Source organism: Neoarius graeffei, chromosome 27 (genome assembly GCF_027579695.1).
Source record: "Neoarius graeffei isolate fNeoGra1 chromosome 27, fNeoGra1.pri, whole genome shotgun sequence".
Lineage (NCBI taxonomy): Eukaryota > Metazoa > Chordata > Actinopteri > Siluriformes > Ariidae > Neoarius > Neoarius graeffei.
In genome coordinates, this window is record NC_083595.1 from 26,373,640 (window position 1) to 26,401,281 (window position 27,642).

Consider the following 27,642-nt stretch of genomic DNA (forward strand, 5'->3'; position numbering starts at 1 on the left):
GCAGCTTTCCGATTTAAACTGTTTTTTTCCTCATCCTTATACTTCCTGTTTCATGGACTGTAACGGATTTGCTTTAGTAATTTTAATACAGAATTTACTTTGAAATTATAATCAGACACTCCAACGCCCCTGCTAAAAAAAAAAAAAAAAAAAAAAAAAAAAAAAAATCAGATCTGCGCGATTCAGCTGTGAAAAAGGCGGCATCCGACAAAAGGCGCGCTGTGAATATATAAAGTTGTATACATCAGACAGCCTTTAAAGTTTGATGAAGTCAGTTTCAGGCTTTGGCAGCCCTGCATAGTCACTTGAAAATGCATCTTTGTCCACTTCGTAGGGGTCAAATTCCCCTAATCAAGGCCAGTTTGGCTGCATACCATTGTCGTGAGATGTCGTCTAATGTATCTATATACTTCTGTTTGCTTGATTTAGCGATGGTCCGTTTTGTTTGCCCCACAAGATGGCGGCTGGATGGCGTTCCCCGGAATGCCGTGACGTCAGTGAAAACTATGTATTGCAATGATAGCTTTAGGACTGCAGTTGTCATGAACAGTCTTGCACTCAAGTTGCCATCAATGAACAGTTGAGAACATCAGCAAAATAGACCGTTTTAAAACTACAATGCACTTCCTGGTTACTCAATTGCACTTTCTGATTACATAGAAGCAAGCTATTTATAACCATGCTATCTTATCAGCGAGATGGGGATGGGTTCCCTTTTGAGTCCAGTTCCTTCATGTCGTCTCAGGGGGTTTGTCCTTGCCACCATCACCACCGGCTTGCTCATTAGGAATACGTTTATAAATTAATATATGTAAAATTTATACATTTCTGTAAAGGTGCTCTGTAACAATGTCTTGTTAAAAGTGCTGGACAGAAAATTGAATCGAATCAAGTCTATAAACACTTGTAGCCCAAGTTCCAATCAAAACACCCTGATACAGTGAGCAGTTTGAAACATGCAGTGAGTAGATTGAAGATATTCAAGTTCATGGTCATGCTTCATGATCAAAAAGCATCAGTGTAGTGAAAATTAAAAAATGGTGACTCGTGAGACAAAGAATTCTAGAATAATAAAGTGAGCAAATGATAAAAAAAAAAAAGTGAAAATTCCTACAGAACTCTTGATGTGCAAACAGCATTTCACCACCATTACTCATGTTAGTGCTGGTAAACAGTTTAAAGCTTCTTCACACTGAACAAAGCAAGCCAGCAACACAGTGTTTTATAAGAAACACATTATTAGAGCTGTACTACTGAACAGTGTGAAGTAGTTTTTGGAAGGGTCTGTTCAATACAGCATGCAATCCAAACAAGCAAAACTCATTACTAATTTTTCCTGACAACACAAAAGCATTGCTATACTGTCAGACCCTGAGGAAAAACTAGCAGAAAAATTAGCTGCCCACATACCAGTCGGTGGAATAAGTCTTTGACTTTCACCTTAGTGGTGACGGGAACCTCCATTTCGGCTTTCTGCTCAGTTTTAGCTACACAGGGGGGAGAAAAAGTTATTACAAACATAACTGACAGTCATCATCAAATCACAAGTTTACATTAATGCGTGTGTTCCATAATTTGTATAGAGCAACTTCTACAGGCACTTTTATTTAGCATTTCTGGAAGGAGCCTCCAGTGTCGACTCTCTTTAGTGATCAGTAATGATTTCTGAACAATGTTCGTCTTATCCTCTATAAACAGGGAGGAAAAAGGAAGGAGTGTGATAATGAAGGAGCAACTGTTTATAGCTTATGGAACACGTAATAATGGGACCTACCTTGTTTTTTCAGACATTCTGCAACATTAAATGCAACTATAAAATGTGTTCTGTGCCATTGTATAATAATAAAAAAAAAAAAAAAAAAAAAAAAAAAAAAAAAACACATTGCCTTGGCAACTGGCTGTGATACAAGTGTTCTATTTAAGATATTACATAGTGTTTTACTGGGAAATACGCTACTCCTTTTCATACTAGCTACATCTGGGACATAGAGAACCAAAACTGAGACATTTCTCTACATATCACTCGTGACGAAATAGAGTTGTTTTAATAAAATTTGCGTACTCCATTTGTGAACGTGTCCATATAATAAAAAGAACACAGGTTGGCTTGAAGATATGAAGTTTATCTTCATGTTGAAAAACCCGCATTTTTCAGACAAATACACACAGCGGATCTGAGTGACATTTAAATAATATTGGCTGGCGTTGAGTGGTATATCAGATATATTCCATTCAGCTAACATGATACTGAACAAGTCGAAGATGAGTAGCTGAATGGAATATATTTAACATACCATGAAAAAAAGCCAGCCAATATTATGATTATTATACATACACATTCCTTTAGGGTGTTCAGCGTCTTTCAAAATTCTCTCAATCTTCCGTATTTAACAAAGCAAACCTAGCAGCCATGTTTGTTTACAAATTGCTGCAGTCGCTCACTAGTGTAGAAGTTTTACATCTCCGATGTGTGACTTCATGTTGTCTTGACACCCATGCAATATCGTAAACCATATTCAATGCTCCTTCGCCACTGGGTCGAGTGACGTAACACATAGGATAAGCGATATGCTAACAATATTGCATGCTATCGAACCAACTGAATGAAACCCACTAGAATGGAATAGAACGTGTTTTTAATTCCATCCAAAAAAAAAAAAAAAAGTTTCCTGTATGTATAATAATTCCCGATATTGCACGCTGATGAAGTCACTCCCAGTGTTTTCCTGCTGACAAGACGCGCGTTGACAAAATGGCAAACTGCTTCAAAATTAAAATTCTTTCAATTAACTTGTTTTTTTGGTGGATGTGTCAGTATAATATAAAGAATATTACATGGTGGCACGAAGATATGAAGTTTATCTTCTCAGGTTGAAAAACAAAAATCACTCGTGAAATATATTCATGACTTGAACATAAACTTCATATCTTCACACCACTGTGTAATATCCTCATATGAGTGATTCCACGCTTATGGGTACTGAAATGGGGACATGAACTTATTTTTAAAAATTCACCTAAAACCATTTTTTTTACCATCAGGTCACAAAACATGTAATCTTTAATGAATGTTAAAAGATAACTTTAATTTTCTGAGACGTAATAAAAACATATTTATATGCCAAAGTCAGAACGTAACAGAAGTGTTGTGGACATATATATTCTCAATTTTAACAATGTAGAATTACTTTTTGAAACATAGGAAGGTGATGTTTTAGCAAATATTATATTTGCTAAAACATCACCTTCCTATGTTTCAAAAAGTAATTCTACATTGTTAAAATTGAGAATATATATGTCCACAACACTTCTGTTCACTACCTCCACGAGGCAGGTTATGTTTATGGCGTGGTCTGTCTTTCTGCCTGTAAACAGGATTCTGCAAAAGCTACCAACCCAATTTCCATAAAACTGGAAAGGTGTAGCATGGGTCAAGGAAGAACTCATTAAATTTGAGTGGCTCTGAGTTCAGCTTCATTTTTGCGAGATACATCATTTAACCTTGGTGGAGGTCTGCACTCTGAGTGTCCTCCTAGTTGAACAACCGTCATAGTTTTGTATTTTCCAGTCCAAAAGCTTTCATCTTTGAGCCCTCTTTTTAAAAAAAAAAAGTTAACATGATACACTGCAGTATTCTGAACATTGAGCAATACTTTCATTTTCTTACATTCCTCCATTAATATAACTTTACATTTTATCTTATTCACCCCTTCATGAAAAGCACCTTGAGGTTTTATTTTAAATAAAAATGACATAATGACTTTACAGTTATAAAGTTATCTTGTTGTATGTTTGACTGCATAATTATTAATCTTGACCTTCACAGAACAAAATGTGAACCTGTACAGGACCTTTTTGTCTCGACAGTGTAGGTTTCTTATTATGCCCTTGTATAATAGACGACTGTATTCTTTCCGATTTATTTATTTTTCATTTTAAGCCAACTCACCGGCGACGTTTGGTGCCTCCATGTAATCTGTGAACTCCTCTTCTGTGTTGTTTTGCTCAAATTTTTCAAGTGAGCGCTTGTGGCTGGCTTCGAGAATGGTACCGAGGATGTCCAGCTTGCGGAGGTGAGGGCACAGGCTCTGGTAACGCAATGCATCCTCTTGGTTCATTATCGCACGCTTCAGGTGAGCCTTACCTGTGGGGTGGAGCAAGACGGGAAGGTGTGAAGGGGCTTTGGGTGTCCGTTTCCATTATTACAGTTCATAATGCCATATTTGTGACGTAGATAACTATTGCTATTAAATAAACTGGGGTCTGGCTCACTGCTAATTAGCGAAGAGCATTTGATTTGAAAGAAGTGCTCATTTTGTGGAGTAACCACTGAATGATGATCGTAATGTGAAGGGTCTCACCTATGCGGCGCCGCTCCTGTTTCTTGCGCAGGATCTCGAGGAGAGGGCGTCCATCAGGCACTGTGTCATACACCTGACAGAGAGCCTTCTCCTGCTTATCCTCCTCATCACTGAGTGTTACTGCACGCACACACGTACGTCACTTCAACTTTCGCAAATAATTTCATGCATCTTTGTTTTCATTTTAATTCTCATTTTATGAGCACGAACACACTCTTAAGGAATACTTAGACAATCTACAAGTGTCATTATCACTGATACAAAACAGTGACGTTATAGATGAATTTACACAAAGACACAGAAGTTTGCATGATAGATTCCTCAATACAGAAGCTCCAATGCAAAATTAACTAAAGAAGCAAAACTTTGCTCAGCCAAAGCATCTTTACTGATAAACTACAAGTGAGACAAGGAGGAAAAATTTTTTTGGCTCATCGATTTTTTTTTTAAATACACAAAATGAGATCCAGACAAGTCCTGCCGTAAAAAGGCTTCTCCACAAAGATTCATTGTCTGAGATCTGTTTAATGTTAAAGCCGCATCCCTGAAGGCATCTGTGATTTTTCAGACCCATGCAGGGAGGCCTTCATTCCTGGCACTCAGAACTGATAAAATTTCTGCCCTCTATGTGAACAGTTTATAGCCCTGAGCCAGAACCAACTCCCTGGGTGTTTGAAAAGGAATAAAAGTTTTGCTAACAGCCTCCCCTCCCTTTCTCAGTCTTTTACTTTTGACTTCTGGCTTATGCTCAGCAGGCTTCAATAACAGTTTTGTATACCAGCCTGGCCTCATTAAAATCCCTCTGAATGTAAGGGGACTCTGTTAAACTTAGTTACCCCAATTCACTGCTCCCTTGTGGAAAACGAAAGGACTGAAAACTTAAATGTCTTTTGAAAGGTTACACCGAGTCTCAGACAATCAGCAGATGCCAACAGTTCCAGGAGTCCACTTAAGAACCTTCGGCCTGATATGTTAAGATGTGGATATAGTCAGTCATTTTAAATTAGGATACATCAAGTCTTTTTTTTTTTTTTTAAATTTGACATTTTGCTAAAATCTATACATAATGTACGCAAGTACATGTGCATCTATGAATGTACATAGTGTAGAATATTTTACACAGCTTTCAACATGACACTACCAACAGGACCTTTTCACAGAATTCATAGCACATACTTTAAAATGAGAGAAGCTTTTAGAATAAAATGCATGCAAACTTTCAAATTACAAGAACAGAATTTTTCACGCTTTCAAGAAATCTCATGACCACTGAGGGGTATTTCATCTGACTGGCTCCACTCCTCTGACTAGTGGAGGGCTACTAAAACTTAAACATTACCATTTTTAATAAGTTTATTTTCAGTAAATATTACTGAAACAGGATAGCATTTTTGAAAATTTAGTTAATACAAAAACACAATGTACATTTCATACAACTTTATACAATATCAACTTTATTATATTGCTGAAAAATTGCACATCCTAAGTTGGCAGCATGCCTTTTCTTTTTCTTGGGTGGAACAGCCTTTCAAAAGTTTTCGCCAGTCCATGAATCAGCTTGCAAGTTGCACTAATTCTTGCCATGTGAAGTGCATCCAAGGCTTTTTTATCTTTACACAAGGCTACAAGATCATCTACATCACTCATGGCCAGAGTTTTCTCTGCAGCAAAAGCCAAAGATTAAAGCCTGAAAAAAAAGTTTTAAAAGTTAAAAATCACAGTACATATCTGCTAATATCAACATGTACAATATTTAAATTTGAGAAGCATTAAACCACAACATTAACAGTTTCATGCAAAAGCATATAGGCCTACGGTATAGTCTATTAGGTTCACTAACTGTTCTATTGTGCATTATGAAGACTCACATGTACACTAAACTACATTTGATTAGTTAAACTTAGCCTGCAGTAGATCCAAATATTAAATAAGTTATCTGCATAAAATTACTTTAGTGAGGTATTTTCATGATTTTGCAATTTTAAGTAACTCAAAACTAGATCTAAAATGTCAAATCAGTAGCATTTCATTCTAAATTTGAAACTTTTCTCTATACTTAGGATACATTATATTCTTTGCATTGTTTGACAGTTAAGAGGAAAGTGCTAAAAACTTTGGCAAAAAGTGGTTTCTTACCTCAATATGTGCTTTCCTGTCCACAAATGGGTGTCAGATGCTTAGACTGTGTAGCTGCAGGCTTTTCCGAGGCCTGTAAGTAAACAGGGCTAATGCCACATGTCAAATCTTATTTTTGTGCATCTTCCCGGCAACAAGTGAAAAAAAAAAAAAAAAAAAAAAAAAAAATTCCTTGGCAGTTGATGATTTGACTGCTTTTCATACAGTTTCCTTTTGTTTTGATATGGTTGACCAGGGCAACACAACCACGATCAGCATAGTTAGTCTCTGCATCACACAAGACGCACCTGCATTTACCAGCAATGTCTACTTTCCGGTAATATTCGCCCACAGTGGTGTCCATTTCTTTGTTATAAATGACTCCTAATGGTTTTGAACACCATTCCCAATTCCATTTCACTCTGCATCCACTATCAACTTCCCTTGCTCGGTTTTCTTCTTTTTGATCAATAATTTTTACCATTGTTCAAAATATTCGCTTTCTAATTTCAAAATGCGGTTAACACGTTGTAAACAAGTAAGAACGAGCTACAATATATTCACGTCGCCGATTGGCTACATCACTAACGCTTGACACATTTTCTTCCAATCATGAACCTCGTTACACATGCATAATCGGAGTCAAGGTCAGTCCGTAAAACACGGAATGGGATGCAAAATAGCAAATATTACGTCTGCACATTTACCGCAAGTCAACACCTCTCCCGATTTGAGTATTTTGGCATTTCACAAAATGTATTCAAATCATCCACGACCAAATAGCGCAATCCCCTCCCCCAGACCATTCCACCTTGAGAACACACCACAGTGAAGCATGGTGTTGGTAGTGTCATGTTGAAAGCTGTCCTTGGCATTTGGGTTGTTTCTTGACTACTGTACAAATATATTAAAAATGAGGCTGCATGATTGGTTTATTGACTTACACTCATGGTCCATTAGGGAAGTGGAAATGAAGTAATGGCTGAGAGCCCAATAGTGATGGGCCTTCACTTGTGCCATTGTGGACCAGAAAAAGGGCACATTGTCTTTAACAGGGGACTGGATCATGGACTGGTGCACCTGTTTATACACTTCTCCCACCTATGAAACGCCACACACACATCAAAGGGTTTAAAATAAGTAGTTTATCTGTTACTTGCAAAACCAATAAATACACTCATGAACAACTACGAAACAGGACAATAACGTTCATTGTTAACAGTGGATAAATAGTCACCTGCAAAATATAGCAAAGTTATGGAGACCAAAACATTTTAATTAATTAATCCTCCAGTATAAACTACAGCTATGCATGGTTAGTTTGCCTGAAGTCATTAAATATCAAAGCAGTACCTTGGCAGCTTCCTGTGCAATTCTGAGCAGGCTGAAGAACTCATTACAGATTCCAGGCAGAGTGAGCTTCTCAAACACGCACTCCTGAGCCTGAGCCAACTGCATCTTTATCAGCATATTCAACATGGCTGGGCTCATGTCATAGCTGGGTGTGTGTGTAAAAGTCTCCTTCAGGTGATTGAGCACACCTAACAAGTTCAAGATTAGACAGTCAGTGTACATGCTACTATAAGCATGCTGGTGGTATTAAAAATGTCAGAAAAATCCACCGTATAATTCAGGAAAATAATAATGTTCTAGATCCAACTCTGAGCTGATTTTCTTGTCCCCCCTCACTTACATCCCACTACATATTATAGTGAAGGTAATTTCATGGTACAATTTACTCAAAGCCAAGTGTGAACTATGAAATGTGCTTTTCTAGCTGTCAATAACTGAATTGTTCCCTCTGGCACTAATGTTTTAAAGGCACCTTGGACCATCGGGTTCAACTCTTACTACGTTCTACTATATAATTCTGAAGACTAAAAGGAGAATTTAAGGCTTCCATTGCGACTGCAGCACAGACATTGTGTCAACTGGTATCTGATCCCAAACTTATGCCTCCAACAATGACACTTGGCAATCCAACAATCGGACATTAACAGTGTTAGGAAATCATACTTAGCAAGCAAGATTTTTGGCGTCTTTTGACAGACTGATGATTTTTTTGCTGGGTTTGTTAAGCTGGCTCCTTACATGACAATCTTCACAGAAAGATAGCCTTTGTAAGATTAAAAAGAATAAACATTTCTACTTTCAGTGAAATAAATGCATGATTTCTTAAAAGACCCTACACACTGTAAAACCCAATTTTGGCCAAAAGCCGGGGTTTTTTTTTGACTGATTACCAGACCTTGGCCACAGCAACAGCCGGCTGGTTTTCCCAGAGCACCACACATTTTAGTTCCTTATAAAGAATATCAAAAGAACAGCTCTCTGGATGTTGGTAGCAGGGAATGATTTTTTTTTTTAATGGGGTCTGAGAGTTTATTTTAAAAATTCTACCATATCCAAAACTTCATTAAAAAAAAAAAAAAAAGTCACAATAACACCACTGATTGAAATTGCTCAACTTCCCTTCCATGCTCTGTGTGCCTCATTTCTCACATTTCATTGTCTTGGCAAATTAAAAGTACCCTGTACCAGCACAGATTTGCACGTGAAATAACTATAGGTGCAAATCAAGCAAGCAAGCCACAGCTAAAGTAACCATGCCTTAAGTCAGGGGTTCTCAACCTTTTCTGCTTTATGGACCACCTATTCATACTTGTAACAAGTCGAGGCCCATAAAAAAAAAATCCCCAATTATTTTGGCTCATCTATTTTATTAGAAACTAAATTGATTGCAGAGTGCATTAACGGAATGCAGCATCACCCCCGTTACAGATGGGAGCCCAGGAATTAAACACAAAAATTTTTTTAGATGTAGGTATTATATTTAAAACTATGTGGATGTGCCAGAAGCCAAACCTTGCATGCAGGGCATTCTCTCAAAAGGGATTAAAGATTTTAGACTTTTTTTTTGTATATTTTTATTGTTTTGTATTTGTAATTATTTCTCTGTACATGCATTCTTTTGTATTTGTAATTATTTGTATCTGTACTCCACCAGCTCTACTCATCAACCTATCCTGTTTAAAGTTATTCATTCAGTATGAGCTGGAAAATTATCCATCTGTTGTTCCCAGACATCTCAAACTACCTGGTGCTGCAGACATCGTTCTAGACAGTCAAACAGATGAAAACCTGGAAGAGCATGGAGGAGTACAACTTTTTATGTGTGGCTGGGTTAAAGATCTGGGAATCAAAACAAGATAAATCCCGTATTGTTTTTGCCTGGATAAGGAGGAATTTCTGGGCTTTTTTTTTTTTTTAAATCGTCTTTGAGATGGTTGCTAGGACGCGACAAGTTTTAGTATCTGGTGTAAACAAACCACAGCCACTCAATTCTCAATCCTCCCTGCTCTTCTCTTCCAGAAGGCATCACAGATCCATATAATTTACCCACAAACGTATTTAATTATTCTGCCTACTGCATGCGCTCTCAGTCCCTGTGTGCACACATGGGGTTAAATGCAGAGGAGGAATGTGAAAAATAAAGGCTTGTTCTTGATTTACCCACAACTGTATTTATTCCACCTGAAAGTGTACGTCAAACCTGTGGGTGTGGCGGCGGCGGTGCTGGAGATGTGGGACTCGTTTTTAATGCGCCTTTTGGTGGGACTGTGGCTGCTACACCACGGGAATTACATCCTGACCCCTACTTGGTGGACTTTTTATTTTTATTTTATTTAATTATTATTAATTTTTTCTTTATTATTTATTTATCCTTGTCTATATTGTAAAGCGTCCTTGGGTTTCTTGAAAGGCGCTATATAAATCTAACATTATTATTATTATTAAACCAGCGACCGAATTTGGGACACTACAACATCCTGAACTATTTAGTATTTGGCTTCAAACTCGGGGGGGCACTAGATAGCGCTTCGCAGTCCAGTGGTTGAGAAACACTGCCTTAAGTGAACTGAAATTACTGGAACTCAATACAACTTTAAAAATTTACCCCCCCCCCAGGTGAAAGAGTGTCAACATAACACAGTTTAAGCAAATGTTTCAGCACAGCAGATGAAACTGTAATAGCGCTGTTTATTAGATACAAGCTTCTATAAATAATGATTCAGGCTACTAATCTGGGTACTAACCGGCTGATTTTTGCAAGGCAGTGATGGCACCCTCTAGGCCGGCCTCTGTGTGCCTTTCGCTGCGTGTGCCAATCTGGGTGTAAAGGGCAGCCATGTTGAACAGGATGCTGGCCTTTTCCAGGGATATATTCTGTTGGCATACTGGCACCCCAGTAAAAGAGTCGTACCTGCACAAGTCAGATTTCACACACAACTTTGTTCCATCTCTGTGTGTTTTCATAGCTCTCTAAATATTCCTAAGAACCAAATCAGACCTGCTGGGCTTCTTACAGTGGCATGATGAGTGATGCATGAAAAACATACTTTGAAAAAGTATCACTATAATAAGGGTACAGTTATGTGTACAGGCTGCAGTTACAGTTAAATGCAACTATAGAACTTAATGAACTGTTGATAATGCTGGGTACCATACATACTGCCAAGAAAGTCAAGGACGGGCAGTAATTTGGAAACATTTGGAGCCTGACCCTGAACATTGTGTGCCATTTCAAAAGTGAATACAAGTCATGTGGACCAGCAAATACTACAAATAAGCAAAATGTATTAATGACAAATGCAAATGCTGCCTAGTTTAACTTTATACTGTTGGACTTGGAACACACCATGTGAAGAAAATGCCCATCGAGCGGTTGGGGGAGAAGAAACGACTGTCCAAGAGTGATAGCTGGCTTAAATAGCTGGCGAGAAGTTCGACCCCTGCGTCGTTACGGCTTGGAGTGCGGCATGCCTGCTCAAAACACACACATCAGATGTGAAAATTTTACACGTGTTCATGCATCGGGTCATTTGTAAAGAATAAAACATAACCGAGTGTGCCATTATAGGAAGATAAACCAGTGGTGGTGTGATGCCATGAACTTGCTTATTTTCTTATAGCAGTCAGTAATGGTTTTATTTTTTAATCCCATATTTCTTTGCAACATGCAGATGTAAATTTGTTCCTAAAGCTTTGGCAACTGGAAAATCTGAAGATGGAAGACTTTGTGTGGAAGTCAAGTGTTCGTTAATTCATACCTTTCTGAGGTCCATCAGATCATCAATTTCATCCTGAAAGCATGCGCCATCCTCACTGTAATGCTCAAGGATGAAATCCTGTCAAAATACACAATATTGTTCAAACTGCCACATTCTATAAGGCTCCCACGAACGGTCACATACAGACCTACCCACACACACCATCCATCCATCACTCTAAATACATAGTGGCTGAGTGCAAAGCCAGAGTCAACATAAAATCACAACACCATGTCATTAGTGTAGAAATAATGGGTTACAAACTAGCCCAAACTGATCGGACTGTGCAACTAAAGCACAGGGGGATTAGAAAACATGATATCCCAGTTCACACATGACAGATGCTTCACATAGTACTGCACACTTTCTGCATAACAAATGACTACCATCCTTCTTCATACCATATTACCTCAGCATACATTTGTTTATTCAGTCAAGGGTTGCCAAAACACACAAAAGCCCCCCAAAACAAACAGACCTTGAAAGGTACAGAAAAGTCCAAGTCTTTTGTCTCCTTCAGGCCCAAAGGAATGAGAGGGATTATGGCTGAACCTCTGTGAAAAGAAAAAGATCAAGAATATGAGAGCAACAAAATGGCAAGTTACAGGTTCTCAAAATCAGCCATAACTATGTCAACCATATTCTTGCCTGATAAGGAAACCCACACAGCAGTTAAACATGCTTATAAAACTGCATGACAAAAGGTCTACAATCTCCATTTCTTATTTCCTAGCACTGTTCCAGCCTCTAACAGGTGACTGGGCTTAGCATCTCCATGCTGGATGATACTAAAGTATCTTTTGTAATCATACAATAGACGCACATTAATCCAGTTTTAGTTGTGATCAAAACCTTTGACCTTTTGTCTGATAAAACAATGCAACATTGAATCTTGAATTAGTGAGCAACATGCAGGACCAGTCAAAGGTTTGGACACACCTACTCATTCATAGGCTTTTCTTTATTGTGACCATCTTCTACATCTTCTACAATACTCAAGACATCAAAACTATGAAAACATTTGGAACATGTATGGAATAGTAGTTTAAAAAAGAAAAAGTTAATGCAAAATTTGTTTGGGATTTTAAAGTAGCCACCGTTTATCTCGACGCTTTGCACATTATTGGCATCATCTTAACCAGCTTCATGAGGTAGTCACTGGGAATGATTTTCAATTAAACAGGTGTGCCTTGTCAAAAGTTATTAATTTCTTGCCTTCTTAATGTGCTTGAGATCAAAACAGTAAATAACACAGTAAATAGTCCTATTCCACAAAGTAGTAATCCATACTTCAAGAACCGCTCAACTAAGTAAAGAGAAATGACATCCATCATTAAGACGTAGTGTCCTTTTAATTTAAAAAACACAGAATTAGAAGAAGTGTCCAAACTTTTGACTGGTACAGTATAGGATCAGGTGCTAAACCAAAAATATATTTTCATGACAAAAATCAAATTTTTACCACTGAAAAGGTCAAATTTTAAAAATCAGATTGTCCCATTTTTAAATCAAATCAACCACTTCCACTTCCACTTGGTTATAAACAGTCATTAAAAACATTTGAGAAATGCTTAAAAAAAAAAAATCATGATCTCCACGTCTTAGTGTATTGTGACAATTCTTCACAATACCAATATTAATATCTTCATATTGCACAGCCATGATTACAACTCCATAGGGGAGACTTGGGACAGTTTGTATTCCCATAAATTAATTTCAACCAATCAGGTTTCAGATGACATCAGAAGTTAGATGCTGCCCCTTAGAGTAACATACTTCCTCTGGAGCTACAAAGCTGGAAACTAATGTGTGCAGTTAAATATATTTGTCAACCAAAACTTGTATTTTCTACTTCACCTCCACTCTATGGTATAATGTACACTGGCGAGTTGGGGATTTGTTAGGAATTAAACGCATGTAGCCTAGTGTTACCAGATATAGTATTATTTATTAAACTTAAATTCTGAGGGAAAAACATTTCAGGATTTTTTTTTTTTTTTTTTCAAAATGGCCAGATGGGGAGAGTTGGGACAGTTTGTCATGTTACAGGTTCTCTCTTGCGATTTACAAATGTAATGGCTAGAGAAACAACTTCAGGACCAAAAAGGTTGCTGGTTCGATTCCTTGGACCAGCAGGACTGGCTGAAGTACCCTTGAGCAAGGCACCTCATCCCAATTGCTCCAGCAAGAGTGGTGGCGTACCTTGTGTCTGATTAACCAAAGAAAAACTGATGTGATCAGTTCGGGTGGGCGGACGGACAATTTTTTTTGTACGAATTTAAAAGTTGTTTAAAACCTTATTTCATTCCTTCTTGAGAATGCAATTGTTTTGTCTCATCAGGTTTTGAGTAAACTGACTTTTTTCTATCGCTGTACCAGCATCGTGTGTTCAGATAGCTCATATAGTACAAGTTTTGATAAAATTTAACCATGTCGGCCTCTGTATTTTTTGTTCCGGGTCTCCCAACATAATGTCTCCTTGCACCTCTTTTGCAGAGTAGCATTCGTGGGAGAGCAGGGATACTTGTGACAAGTTTTCAGCTTTTGTAGATTGTGTGAGATTCTTTGCAGGTAGCGTCATGTTCATATTGCATTAGAGTATTTACCATCTCTTACCACAACGTTAGTTTCTCAGCCTGTCGTATATGCTGGCCTTCAGGCTTCACAAATTTTTTTTGCAAGGAGACATTATGTTGGGAGACATGGAACAAAAAAACAAACAAACAAACAAACAAACAAACAAACAAAAAAACCCACAGAGGCCGACATGGTTAAATTTTATCAAAACTTGTACTATATGAACTATCTGAACACACGATGCTGGTACAGCGATAGACAAGTCAGTTTACCCAAAACCTGATGAGACAAAACAATTCCATTCTCAACAGCTAAACAGTTACAGTAAGCCTGTTCATTACAAGCACAAAGGAAGAAACATACCTACATTTACCTACAAAAACAAACTGTCATTTTGTTCTGGATCATATTTTTTTTTTGGGGGGGGGCTCCAATCTAGTTTCCCTACCACACATACAAAAGCATTTCCTGACCTGTTTATAGTGGGGTTTTTTTAAAGTCCTACATTGACTTGTCTGCCAGTGCTGCTCACACTAAAAAGCCCAACAGTCAAAATCCAAAAGTGAGAGAGATGCTTGGTGTTTTTTTTTTTTTTTTTTAAAAAGACCCTGTACTCTACAGTTCCATTTATTCAATCTTATCTTCAGGATTAGATACGCTTTGACTGCAGGTGAAAGTGTTTTGTCTGGCTGCTTTATTTTGGATGCACAGCACACAGGCAGAGACTATTCTAGCAAAGCCTGCTTACATGCTCACTCTGCTACGGAGGACAGCAGGCCCTCATTAAGAAGGCTTTATACTGAATTAGTGGCCTTTTTCAGATGCCTGAGATTTGAAAGGAAATAAAAAGAGGCTGAATCTCTTTCAGAGACAATAAAGCAGGCCAGAGACTGTCAAGGACACACTCACATGTACACACATGCGGGTCTCAGCTCATTGCCATCTGACCACTAATTACTCTTTTTGTTTTTCCGTTGTTATTGGAGACGAGGAATCTCAACAAGAAAGGGGCCACTTGAGTACAGACTTTTCTCTCATATTGCAGAGAAACTATAGCCAAGCTGGCAGACTGGGAGATTATTCTTTTGAGAGGTGCCCAAACAAAATAAATAAATAAATAAATAAATAAATAAATAAATAAAACACACCTCCCACCCCGAGAGTGCTTGTTTATATGGTTAACCTTTTACATGGATTTTTGAAAAACAGCAGCTGCCGGTGCTACACTGGCTCATGTTCGACCAATCAACATTCACTTGCATCACTCATGGTTCCCCTTCTGCTCACATAGTACCCATCCTGAAGTAGGACCTAAAAAATAACTCAACCCAGCCTTATAAGAACCACGATACTCCTCTATTCCTGCAGTGTAGACACACCAAAAAGGGGGAACGTCCAACAGTTTGAAGAATTATGAAAAAAAAAAAAAAAAAAAAAAAAAAAAAAAAACACACCAATATATGCTTAGTGAACATCCCATACAAAATCCAACGACATTAATATGGGGTTGGTTTCTCCTTTGCTGTTGTAATAACCTCCACTCTTCTGGGAAGGCTTTCCAATAGATTTTGGATTGTGGCTGTGGGGATTTTCTGCTCATTCACCAATTCATCCCAAAGGCACGCCGTGTCTTTATGGACCTGACTTTTGCCATGCTGAAACAGGTTTGGGCAACTTGGTGACAACGAAGGGAAATGTTAACTGTCACAGCATACAAAGATTCTATAAAACCATGTGCTTCAAACATTGTGGCAACACTTTAGGGAAGAGCCACATGTGGATGTTCTGTTCGGATATACATATACTTTTGGCCATAGTGCATACTGCTCTATGCACACTTACAAGCTATTCATTTTACTCCTCATAGTTTCTGCATGACTGACATGTCTCATTTCCCAAAAGCCTTCATCATTCAATTTATATTGAAAGAATTACATTTCCTCACATCACAGCATGGCTTCTCCAACCAATACAAGAGTGCTCTGAGAACACAATATCCCTTGCTGGCAACTATGCCATGACACTGGTAAAATGCAACTGAATTGAATGAAATTGCAATCTACGCATTACCGACATATAACAAAGAATCCTGTCAAGTTTCATGAAATTCCTCCAAAAACTGAGAGAGGAGTCGATTTCAGAAGGAGAGTAACCTTCCCAGGACAGACAGACTTCGCCACAACGTAATCCCCCTTTGGGTCTTTCGGCCAGCGGGGGGGATAAAAACCATGAGGGAAGTGGATTTCAGAAAGCAAGAGCACCTTGATAAAACTGCCAAAAGTACAAGTTTGTTAATAATCAAGGGCATAACTGGTAAAATTTGCCCAAATTAAACGAAAATTTCAGTATGCATATAACTGTCAAAGCCTTTTGCCAAGTTTGGCGAAATTCCTCCACAAACAGATTTCAGAAGAATGTACACCCTCATGAAACTGTCAAAGTTATTTAATCAACAGTCAACGCTCTGGTAAAAATTCGCAAATGAAATTAAATCGCAATATGCATATTGTCATAAGGCATTTGCCAAGCTTTGAGAAATTCATCCAAAATTGAGAGGAACTGATGACAGAAGGCAAGCACACCTTCATGAAATTGTGTCTTTTAAAAAAAAAAAAAAAAAAAAAAAAAAGTACAAGGTTGTTAATTATGGGCCACAACTCTGGTAAAATGCAACCAAACCGAACAAAATATGCGTACTACCAACATAATGCCTCATCAAGTTTTGTGAAATTCCTCCACAAACTAAAAGAGGAGTTGATTTCAGACGGTGAGCAGCCTTCCCGAGATGAACAGACCTCGACACGACATAATCCCCCTTCGAGCCTTTCGGCCAGTGGGGGATAATAAAACTTTACACATCCGCATCAAACCACACCCAAATTCACTGGCAGTCATTGAAAGATCACCATTTTTCACACAGACCAGAGGTTGGCTTTCTCGCTCAACCAAACATCACCCTGTATTACCCTGCTCCTCTCTACCTTCGTGAGCTCCTGACCCCTTACTGCCCCTCTCCCCCTCTGATCTTCTACCAATAATCTTTGCTGTCTCTCCCACCAGACTTTCCACCCTGGGAGGCAGGTCCTTCAGTGTCATGGCCTCCAAACTCTGGAACTTTCTTCCTCAAAATCACTCCATGACTGCTCTTCTTTCTCGACTTTCAAATCTGAATTAAAGACTTTTCTCTTCAGTGAACACTTCTCTTCCTCTTTTACTGTTTAACCTGACCCCCACTCTTCCCCCAATATAAAAGTGACCTTGGGATTGTGAAAGGTGCTATATAAATGAAAACTTGTACAGTATTATTAAATGTCATAATGTACACTATTAACATATAAAGTGTAACCAAGACCTCACCGGAACTCGAACCAGGCAACAAGTTCTCTTTATGTGCTGTTTGTTACTTAATGTGCACTAAAACTATGACTCAGTTTCTGAAACCATCTTCCGCATGCTAAAATAATAGCAACAACTGCTGCATTGTTCTTGAGGCAAAACGCATTTCTTGCCATTTGTGAGGTTCCTGTATATTGAATAGTTGATTTGAGATAACTAGTCTCGCTCGTTTTTCATAAACACCTTTCGTCCATCCTTTTTTGTTTGCATGTATAAAAGGTGTGTATGTCTACCTGTCTAACAGGCTCTAAAAGACATGTTTGGCAGCATCTGAACCAGTTCAGCAAGTAGTGAGCAGGGGAAGCTCTTTGATTACAATCTGTGTGCAAGTGTTTGTGTGCGCTTAAGGCTCATCTAACGTCCTCCTTAAACACAGGCCAGGTTTATCGTACTTAATTTGAATTAAAAAAAAAAAAGGATTGAGGGGGAGTAAGGAGGTACAGAATGTTCCGGTCAGGGAGCAGTCCTCCTCTGTCCTGTATTACTGCTGACTTATGGTTCAGCACTCTCGCTCCTGCAGATACACCACTTCACTGATGCTGACTGAACACCACTCCCAACTCAGCCAGTGGAAATTTTCCTTCTAGTTCTTCTTATACTGCTCTTAAATTCTGCAGTAGTGTTTTGGAGAACACTACTTCCTAAAAACCAATCAAGGTTTCATTGATCCAAGTTTTAGGTTTGTTCATGTTGCCCCGCTCAATGGGAAAATGTGGCTTAACAAAATCAATGATTAAACATTTAGCCTCACATTAAAACCTAGCTTCTGATGAAAATCACAATCACCACTACTCAAAGAAACAGCAATAAATGTTACGCTCAATCCCCCCCCCCAAATTACATTTTTCCTCCCTTAGGAGCATAAACTAGCATTATCATCTTTTCTTTGAGGAACATTGTTTTTTTGCTGCTTCTTATACTTACACTGCCAGTCAGACAGTTTTGAACACCAGGCTTCTCATGTTTTATTACATTTTAAAAATCACTATTAGACAGTGCTAGTATTAACTGTACAATGTAAATGGGGTGTGCCTAAGCACTAAATTCATCACATCTCATCTCTAGCCACTTTATCCTGTTCTGCAGGGTCGCAGGCAAGCTGGAGCCTATCCCAGCTGACTACCCACTGTTGATCACAACATACTGCTATATCGACTTGAACACTGGGTTGGATTGACTGGTAAAGTTATCAATTGGTTAAAATCATACTTAAAAGATAGAAGCTTTTGTTACCCTGGGAAATTGTTCCTCAACGTCAATGTCCTTGACCTGTGGTGTCCCCCAGGGGTCGATTCTTGGGCCATTACTTTTCAACCTTTATATGCTCCCACTTGGGCAAATTATCAATAAAAATTCAATTTTGTATCACTGCTATGCAGATGATACCCAAATTTATTTTGCTCCATCACCTAATGATTATGCCCCCCTTGAATGTCTCTACCAGTGTATCGATCAAATCAATAGCTGGATGTCACAAAATTTTCTTCAGCTGAACACAGATAAAACAGAAGTAAGGCTACGTTCACACTGCAGGCTGAAGTGACTCAAATCCGATCTTTTCGCCCATATGTGACCTGTATCCGATCTTTTATTGACAATATGAATGACACAGATCCGATTTTTTCAAATCCGACCCAGGCCGTTTGGATATGTGGTGCTAATTCCGATTCCTATCCGCTCTTTTCATATGCGACTTCAGTCTGAACCGCCAGGTCGCATTCATCCGACTTACATGTCATCAACAAGCCACAAACCTCACTATTCTGCGCTGAAGTAGGCGGAGGGTCTCTCAAAAAAGTTACAACAACATGGCGCATAATCACGGGCGCAGATAGAGGGTGGGACGAGTCATATTTAAATTCACCTCGTTCGGTCCCCCCCACTTATAGGGAGGAAAAAACATCTATGCTGTCTTTCTTTGCATAAGGCAAACCTCACGGAAAAATCAAAAGACTAATTACCATTCGGTTTATTGAGGTGCACGGCAGTGTATACATAGTTGCAACAACTCACATAAAACAAAACAAAGACTGATATTCGGTTGGTTGAGCTGCGCAGACTGCACAGGTTGCGAGCTCGAGCTTGGTTGCTATGGTTACTAACAACAAGTTTGACAGGCATATCGGGGTTGGGGTTGGTTTGTTGGCAGCTTTGTCCCCCCCAGTTCAAAAAACGTATCTGCGCCCCTGCGCATGACATCAATGCGAGGGACGCTTCGGGCTGTGAAGGTTCTGAATCTTCTCAATGGAAGGACGCAGAGGTTAGGGAGCTGATTTCCATTTGGGGGGATGCAGCTATTCAAGCTAGATTGGATGAGTCATACCGCAACCGGGCGGTTTTACTTCCGTAAACACTGGCCATGCTCACTGCGTGTGACGTCGTCGTATCCTGCAGTGCGCATGCGGAACACTTTTAGGTCGCTTTTCGTTCATACTGAGGATCACATACAAGTCGCATATATTTGTTAATGTGAACGACCTCACAAAAAAATCGGATTTCACAAAAAAATCAGAATTGAGCATTAAGCCTTGCAGTGTGAATGTAGCGTAATTCTATTTGGAAAAAAAGATGAAAGACTCAGGATTACCACTATTCTTGACACAAAAGGGATTAAAACTAAAGAAATGGTTAAAAATCTTGGTGTTTTCATTGACAGCGAGCTAAACTTTGACAGTCACATGAAAGCAATCACTAAAACGGCATTTTATCACCTAAAAAACATTTCCAAACTAAAAGGACTTATGTCAAAAAATGATCTGGAAAAACTAATACATGCCTTCATCTCTAGTAGGGTTGATTACTGCAATGGCCTTTTCACAGGCCTGCCAAAAAAGACCATCAAACGACTTCAGCTGGTTCAAAATGCAGCGGCGAGGGTTCACACGAACAAAAAGAACAGAGCACATTACTCCAATTCTAAGGTCCCTTCACTGGCTTCCAGTAAGCTACAGAATTGACTTTCAAGTATTGCTGCTGGTGTACAAATCTCTAAATGTTACAGGGCCCAATTACCTCTCTGATATGTTGCAGCAGCCTAACCCAATCAGATCTACCAGATCAAAACAGAAAAATTTACTATTAAAACCAGTTGTTAAAACAAAGTGTGGTGAAGCAGCTTTTAGCTACTATGCAGTACAGCTATGGAACCAACTGCCAGAGGACATTAAAAATGCTCCTGCTGTTGGCAGCTTCAAATCTAGACTAAAGACCAAGCTGTTTTCAGATGCTTTCTGTTAAATAATTATATTGTCTTCTTTACATTCTTTATAATCTTTACTTCTCTGCATGTTTTAAATTTACTTTAACTTTAGCCTATTTTATTCTTTATTCTATTCTGCTGGGTTTTTTTTCTTTTCTTTCTCATCCTATTTGAACTACTACTTCATTTTATTATTTTATTTTTACTATTGTTTAATTCTTATTATTTTCTTTTAATTTATTTTAATTCTTTTAATTGTTTTAGAATAAAAATAAAATTATGCAATTTTATTTCTCTATTGTTTACTGTTTTTGTTTTTACTTCTGTAAAGCACATTGAACTGCCATTGTGTATGAAATGTGCTATATAAATAAACTTGCCTTACGGGCGAAAGGCGGGGTACACCCTGGACAAGTCGTCAGGTCATCACAGGGCTGACACAGACAACCATTCACACTCACATTCACACCTACACCTATTTAGAGTCACCAGTTAACCTAACCTGCATGTCTTTGGACTGTGGGGGAAACCGGAGCACCCGGAGGAAACCCACGCGGACACAGGGAGAACATGCAAACTCCGCACAAAAAGGCCCTCACTGGCCACGGGGCTTGAACCCAGGCCTTCTTGCTGTGAGGCGACAGCGCTAACCACTACACCACCATGCCGTCCCAAGCACTAAACAGTTCCAATAAAAAGTTTTTTCTAACATTGTTTTTATTAAATATTTATGGAATTATACAATTTACTTCTACCTATTCCTTGGTAAGATTTTCACAACTGAGGGGTGAGGAGTGACATGGAAAGAACCAAAATACTTTCACCAATTTAAAAAAAAAAAAAAAAATAAAAAAAAAAAAAAAAAGCAGCGATGACTGCGATATTATTGGTATATTGCCAATTCTAAGGGGAGAATTGATCATTTTTAGAAGAGGTTCAATTACTTCCGGTATTATCTGTTTGAAGAGTCGTGTAGGTAAGGGATCTCATACACAAGTTGAAGATTTTGATGTGGAGATTAATGAAATTAGTTTGGTTTCTCTAAGGGGAGTAAAACATTCTAATTGCTGATCTGATACACTTTTTTTAACTCAAGGGTTGGTTAAATTGACCTTAAATTAGTAGTTTGAGTTTGTCGGATATTTTCAATTTTTTCATGGGGGGTGGGGGGGGGTGGGGGGTATGAAGTCATTGCCACTACATTGTAGGTGTGCATGGGTCTATGGCAAATCTTTTTCCTAGTTAAATTTTATGACTGTATTAAATAAGAATCTAGGATTATTTTTGTTATGCTCTATTAGGGTGGAGAGATATGCTGATCTCGCAGCACTAAAATCAAGAGGCTCTCCTTCCATGCCAATTAGAACACTATTGTTTGGCCCCATTTACGTTCTAATTGTCGAGTGGTTCGTTTTAAGGCGCATGTGTAATTGTGCTAGTTTTTTTTCCCCCTGCTCTAATCATTTTTCTTTTAAGTGGCGCTTCTTGATGAAGTTTGACAGTCCTGTTAATGTACAGTTTCAAGGCATTCCGGGATCCATGTGTGGGGCATCAACTCTTAGGCTTTCTTGTAGTCAATCCAGGCAGTGCACAGATTGGTATGTCTAGTTCTGCAGTCTTGAGTTACTGCACTGTCTACCAGTAGCTGATGTTTTGCTCCTCTGGTGTTCCTACCAATTCTTTTCTGAGTCTCGCTCACTTATTAAGTCTTGTGCCTACTCATCTTATCCGCCATGTTGTCTGACAGGAGCATCCATGTTGTGCAGAAGCAGGTTATCAGACAATAGCTAGATGGGACTGCTCCCTTCTGTAGGTCCTTCAAGATCAGGACTGTCCGACCTTCAGTCAGCCATTCCAGGGGAGTCCCATCCACGAGCAGCTGGTTCATCTGTGCTGCCAAGCACTCTTATGGCAAGGTTAGCTTCTTTAGCCAGGAGGCATGAACCATATCTGGGTCTGGTGTTGTCCAGTTCTTCATTTTCGAGACTCTTATTTGGATGTCTGCCACAGTGATGGGTACTGGGTCTTGTTCAGGCAGATTGCTGTATTTGGCTCCCAGGTCTATTAGCCACTGAGCACTGGCCTTATAGCCCAAGAGCATTAGCTCAAAATTGAGTCCAACCCGGAACAAATTAGTAACAAGCTGAATTTTTCAGAATATGTTCAGAATACCCTTAGGAATAACATACTAAAAAGTCCCCGGGAATCCACCTTGTGCTCTCTGAGAAATTCAAGATGGCGTCCAAAATGGCCACCGATTGGAGATTTTTCAATATCTCCGGGATAAAACATAATATAAATGCAATTAAAATGTTAAATTATATGTTCTCTCATACAAGCAATGCAAATTCACCATTGTCACACTCTTAAAATTAAAATTAACCAAGATTACAAGGTCATTAATGTGGAAATTACATGGAATTTGATTGTTGACATGATTGACAGATTAGCTTAGTAGGCTACCTACATACATGAACATAATGTAAGACAACAATTAGACGTCAATTTCCTTAATATTTAGTGCATCTTTAAGCTTTGATAAAATATTAAAGGGAAATTAAATTTGAGAACTCTATCTTCTAAAACTACAATGGCAAGCTGTTTCAGTACACTTAACATTCCAGCGACTTTCATGACAAAAAGGTCTGCCTCAATAAAAGCTCTTGCTTATAAACAATGAGTAGACTTAAACACTTCTCAGTGCCTCAGTTGTAATGCTTGGACCTTTGTTGTACCATCAATGAAGTAGGGAATTTATTCAAGCTTGTTTAAGGGTGGAAAAAAATTAATCTTTGAGTTTCTAGCACCAGTCTTTACTACTAGCAATGCCAGTGTGTTTGGACAAAAAGTGACTAAACTCAGCATGACCTTTTAACATGCCATTTTTCATTTTACACCACCAATTTACTTTAATATTAATGAAAATAAGTGCTCCAACCCCTAGTAATTGTGTTTGTTGTTTTGTGAACACAATAGGATGATACGGAGTGAACGAGTAACCAATGGATCCACACTCTATAATCGGTAGTGTACATTAAATAGTACATGTATAGATTTACAATTATAAGCCTGTAATTATTAGTCCTAAACATTAAGAACTGAAGCCATTTCAAAAAACATGAGATATCTTCATGATACCATAACGATTATTTTGTCATAAGTCATTGTTACTGTTATAATAATGTGTACATTGTTATTATATAATGTTAATGCACAATGTAATTAATACACACATGTTGGAATTTACTCTCCTACCCTACAAAACATATATTCTGACCTTTTAATTGCATTAATATTTTGTTTTGGGCCTGAGATATGGGCAGATCTCCATTTGGCGGCCATTTTGGACACCATCTTGAATTTCTCAGAGAGCACAAGGGGGATTTCCGGGGACTTTTAGTACGTTATTCCTAAAGGTATTCTGAACATATTCTGAAATTTTCAGCTTGTTACTAATTTGTTCCGGGTATAACCCTATTACTCCTGGGCTATTATGCGATTTTTCCCTTCTCCCATATCACTCAGTCTCCAGCCTTGGTGGATCTGGAACCACATGGTCATTACCCTGCCACTGGGTGCACACCTTTGATGGCTGAGTGGAGAACATCAGATTGATTCTCCTGGCTTCAGCTTTGCTTGTGTACCTCCTTAGATGGGTAGCCAGGGCTGAGTCTCTTTGGCAGTCTCTAGGGCCTCAGGAATGGACTCTGTGATATTATTGGATGCTCTCTGGAAGGCCTGAACCCACCCACCAAACCCCATCCCCTAATCTCACACGTTTGACCTTTGCCAAACATTAGACCTCAAAAACCTGGGAAGTGAGCCTCTTTTTTTTTTTTTTGGGGGGGGGGGGGGGGGGGGGGGGGCTCCATTTTAGAGTAGTTAAAAAAAGACAGGACATTCAAATAAAATACAGGGTATATAAAAACTCTAAAAATATAACCAGGATTAAACAATGGTGCAACTGAATTAATACATAAGCTTTAAATATGTTATCCAGGTGAAAGCTTAAAGGGGCCAGCTCACCCTGCCCAGAAGCCAATTCACAGTTTGTTTACATACAGGCCACTGGGTTCTGAAAGCACGTTATTGCTACTCTACTAGCTCTCTTCATGCGCTCACCTAGCTGAATATCAAGCCTTTACAAGAAAACTTTTGCTAATAATTAGTACACAATTTTGAACACAATATACCAGATAATTTCTGTTTCATAACCACCCGCGAGAAACCAAGACCAGGTCTGGTCCATTACAACAGAATAACCATACAAAAACAAAATGGATCAGTTGAAAGCATTTAAAATATAACTACCTTGACAAAATATCTTCAATATACATCACAATTTATGATCTATGGCCTCGAGTGTCATTGTATTGTTGGGGATTGTTTTTCAAATGTAAAAGCGGAATAGCAATGGCACTGAAAATGGCAACTCACCATTTAGAACAGAGGGTGAGCTAGGAACCTTAAGTGATTTTATAGCAGAGCTCCCCGCATCTGAAGTGCGCAGAGCGAAGCACCATATTTCTGTACGTACAAATGGCGTACATGTAGCACCACAGGGAACCCGATCGTAAGTGCAAGGCAACGCATTTCAAACATTTGTATCTTTATTTACACAAGATAGATGGGTTTTTAATCCAGTGCTTATTTTTAAATTTGCCTTTTAAAAAAAAAAAAAAAAAAAAAAAAAAAAAAAAGAGATTTACTAACATGTTTTACACTCCTCAGGAGCTCTGCTTTTAGGCAGTGCCTGGGAAAATAAATAAAATGACCAGTGTGTGGTTTTTTTTTTTTTCCTCCTTCTTAGTATTGTCCACCTACACAGAGGCTTCGGGAAGGGTGAGCCAGCCCCTTTAAAAATGTTTCTGTGCAACCCAGTCAAAGTAGAACATGAGATTTTAATATTACAAAAATATGCTTTATAAATAATAAATCATGATTATTAATAGCTATAAATTATTTGTACATGTATACTTACCGTACATTCTGGTAAACCTCTACTGAACTGTTCAGACCTTCCAATTCCTCCATAAGAAGTTGCAAATTGGAGTTCACATAACTCAGCTCCAGCAGAACCATATCACGGACTTTACTATTGGCTGTGGCCCTGAGAAAGAGAGATTTTGCTTTTAGGATTTATCATTTTAAAAAACCCTCCATTCCTGACAAGCATGCACACACGATCTGACCTGTACAATTCGCTCTCTTATGCAGAGATGTCAACATGGCTAACAAAATATTCAGAGAGAAAAATGTTTGACCAAATAGCAACAGTTTTCAGATGTGCATCAAGCAACAGTAAGAGGACTACAAGGCAAAGATCTGATGTGAGAGCTACTTTTACACACACACACACACACACACACACACACACACACACACACACACACACACACACACCACCCTGAGAAAAGTCGGCACAAAGCAAGAAGTAGCTGCTATCAGAAGCGACCATATCCCTTTCATGCCATGCATACTTTCCCTCTCAGGGATTTGGCTTTTCCGCTGGGTGAATTTTACTTGTTTTGTCTGATCGCTGCTTTAGCTGAAAATCTCCAGAAAAAGGGAATAGGTAAATTCTACAGCTAACCAATACATGTTGCCACCTCCATTTATGCATGTGGGTAGAACAGCTTTGCACCTTTGACACAATGGACAAACTTGCACTTGTGCCAACCTGTCAAACTTTTTGCAAGAGTAGCTCAGCAATTTCCTACACACACTAATCATAAAGTACCCATAACTAGCTCAAACTAGCTTGCCATTAGCCAAGCATTTCGTTTTGGGGAAAATGGAACACGAAATACATAAATTCCTGCCTGTCATTTCTTTTTTTGCAATCTATATAGGTGCACCCAATTTTTTTTTTAAAGAAAATGTTCAAGAAGTCATCCATTTCAACAGAGCGGCCCCCAAAACAATCTGCTGTATTCATAACACTTTCAGCCAATTCATTAAACTTTCTGGCTGACCCATTGATTTTACCAGTGGGAAGGGTAGGAGAAGGCTATTAAAAGATGTTTCATTTAAAAAAAAAAAAAGTTTACTGAAATCAGGCTTGTAGTACTTGAGTCTGACTCGTGCCCTAATTTTAAGGACTCGTGACTTGACTTGAGCACTGATGACTTGTACATTAACTGCATTTGGACTCCTAAATTGGAGCTGAGGACCTGGATTTTTTTCTTTATTTTTGTAACATTCCATAATTTGACAAGATATTTATATCCATGTTAATTTTTGTACTAATTTCTTGCAAGAATATCACACGTGCATCAGATAGCCTCTCGGGCATGCTCCGGACAGCGCGCGCGCGCCATGTGGATTCTCGTGCGCACTCTAAATGACTGTACCTTAATCCTGCGCAGGAGTGAATCAGCACATCTACATAAAAACTGAAAGCATACCTACTTTGCAAAGTATTGCGTTGCTGACATAACCAAGCCTTATTTCCTTGTTTGGTTTCCTGATCCCTGATTTCATGTTTCTCGTCTTTGATAACCTGTTTGTGCCTCGCTCGACCTATTGCCTGCCATTCTGGATTGTTTACCTGTCTTCACTTGTATTAATAAAAACACACCTTCTGCACTTACCGATACATCTGTCTCCCAACCATCTCTGACAGAATACTTCACACTCCCTGACAAAGAGAAGCACATTCACCTGTTCAGGAAAACAATTTTAATGGGACTAAAACAGTCACCATCAAATGGTGCAGTTGGAATTTTGTTCTCGGACTCAACTCTGATCAACAGTGGACTCAATTTTTCTCTTCATGACTTGGACTTGAACACTGGGGACTCGAGGTTTAATGACAACTACAACACTGACTGAAATTAAATTAATTAAATAAATAATTAAGTTAAAAAACAAACCACACCCA

The 27,642-nt window shown here is 38.6% G+C and overlaps 1 protein-coding gene across 2 annotated transcripts in view; it reads right to left on the reverse strand.

Moving 5' to 3' along the window:
* Positions 1-27,642, reverse strand: part of rhpn2 (rhophilin, Rho GTPase binding protein 2) — a 56,597-nt gene that overhangs the window by 8,414 nt on the left and 20,541 nt on the right. Inside the window, exons 3-12 of one of the 2 annotated variants that reach the window (XM_060912010.1) lie at positions 25,741-25,869; positions 12,066-12,141; positions 11,588-11,665; positions 11,176-11,300; positions 10,574-10,740; positions 7,830-8,017; positions 7,421-7,577; positions 4,362-4,481; positions 3,950-4,144; positions 1,441-1,487 (exon numbers count right to left, since the gene is read on the reverse strand). In XM_060912010.1, coding sequence (XP_060767993.1) covers positions 1,441-1,487; positions 3,950-4,144; positions 4,362-4,481; positions 7,421-7,577; positions 7,830-8,017; positions 10,574-10,740; positions 11,176-11,300; positions 11,588-11,665; positions 12,066-12,141; positions 25,741-25,869 — 1,282 coding nt within the window. Of the gene's footprint in view, positions 1-1,410; positions 1,488-3,949; positions 4,145-4,361; positions 4,482-7,420; positions 7,578-7,829; positions 8,018-10,573; positions 10,741-11,175; positions 11,301-11,587; positions 11,666-12,065; positions 12,142-25,740; positions 25,870-27,642 lie in introns of both variants that reach the window. The other variant, XM_060912009.1, reaches the window with a different exon arrangement.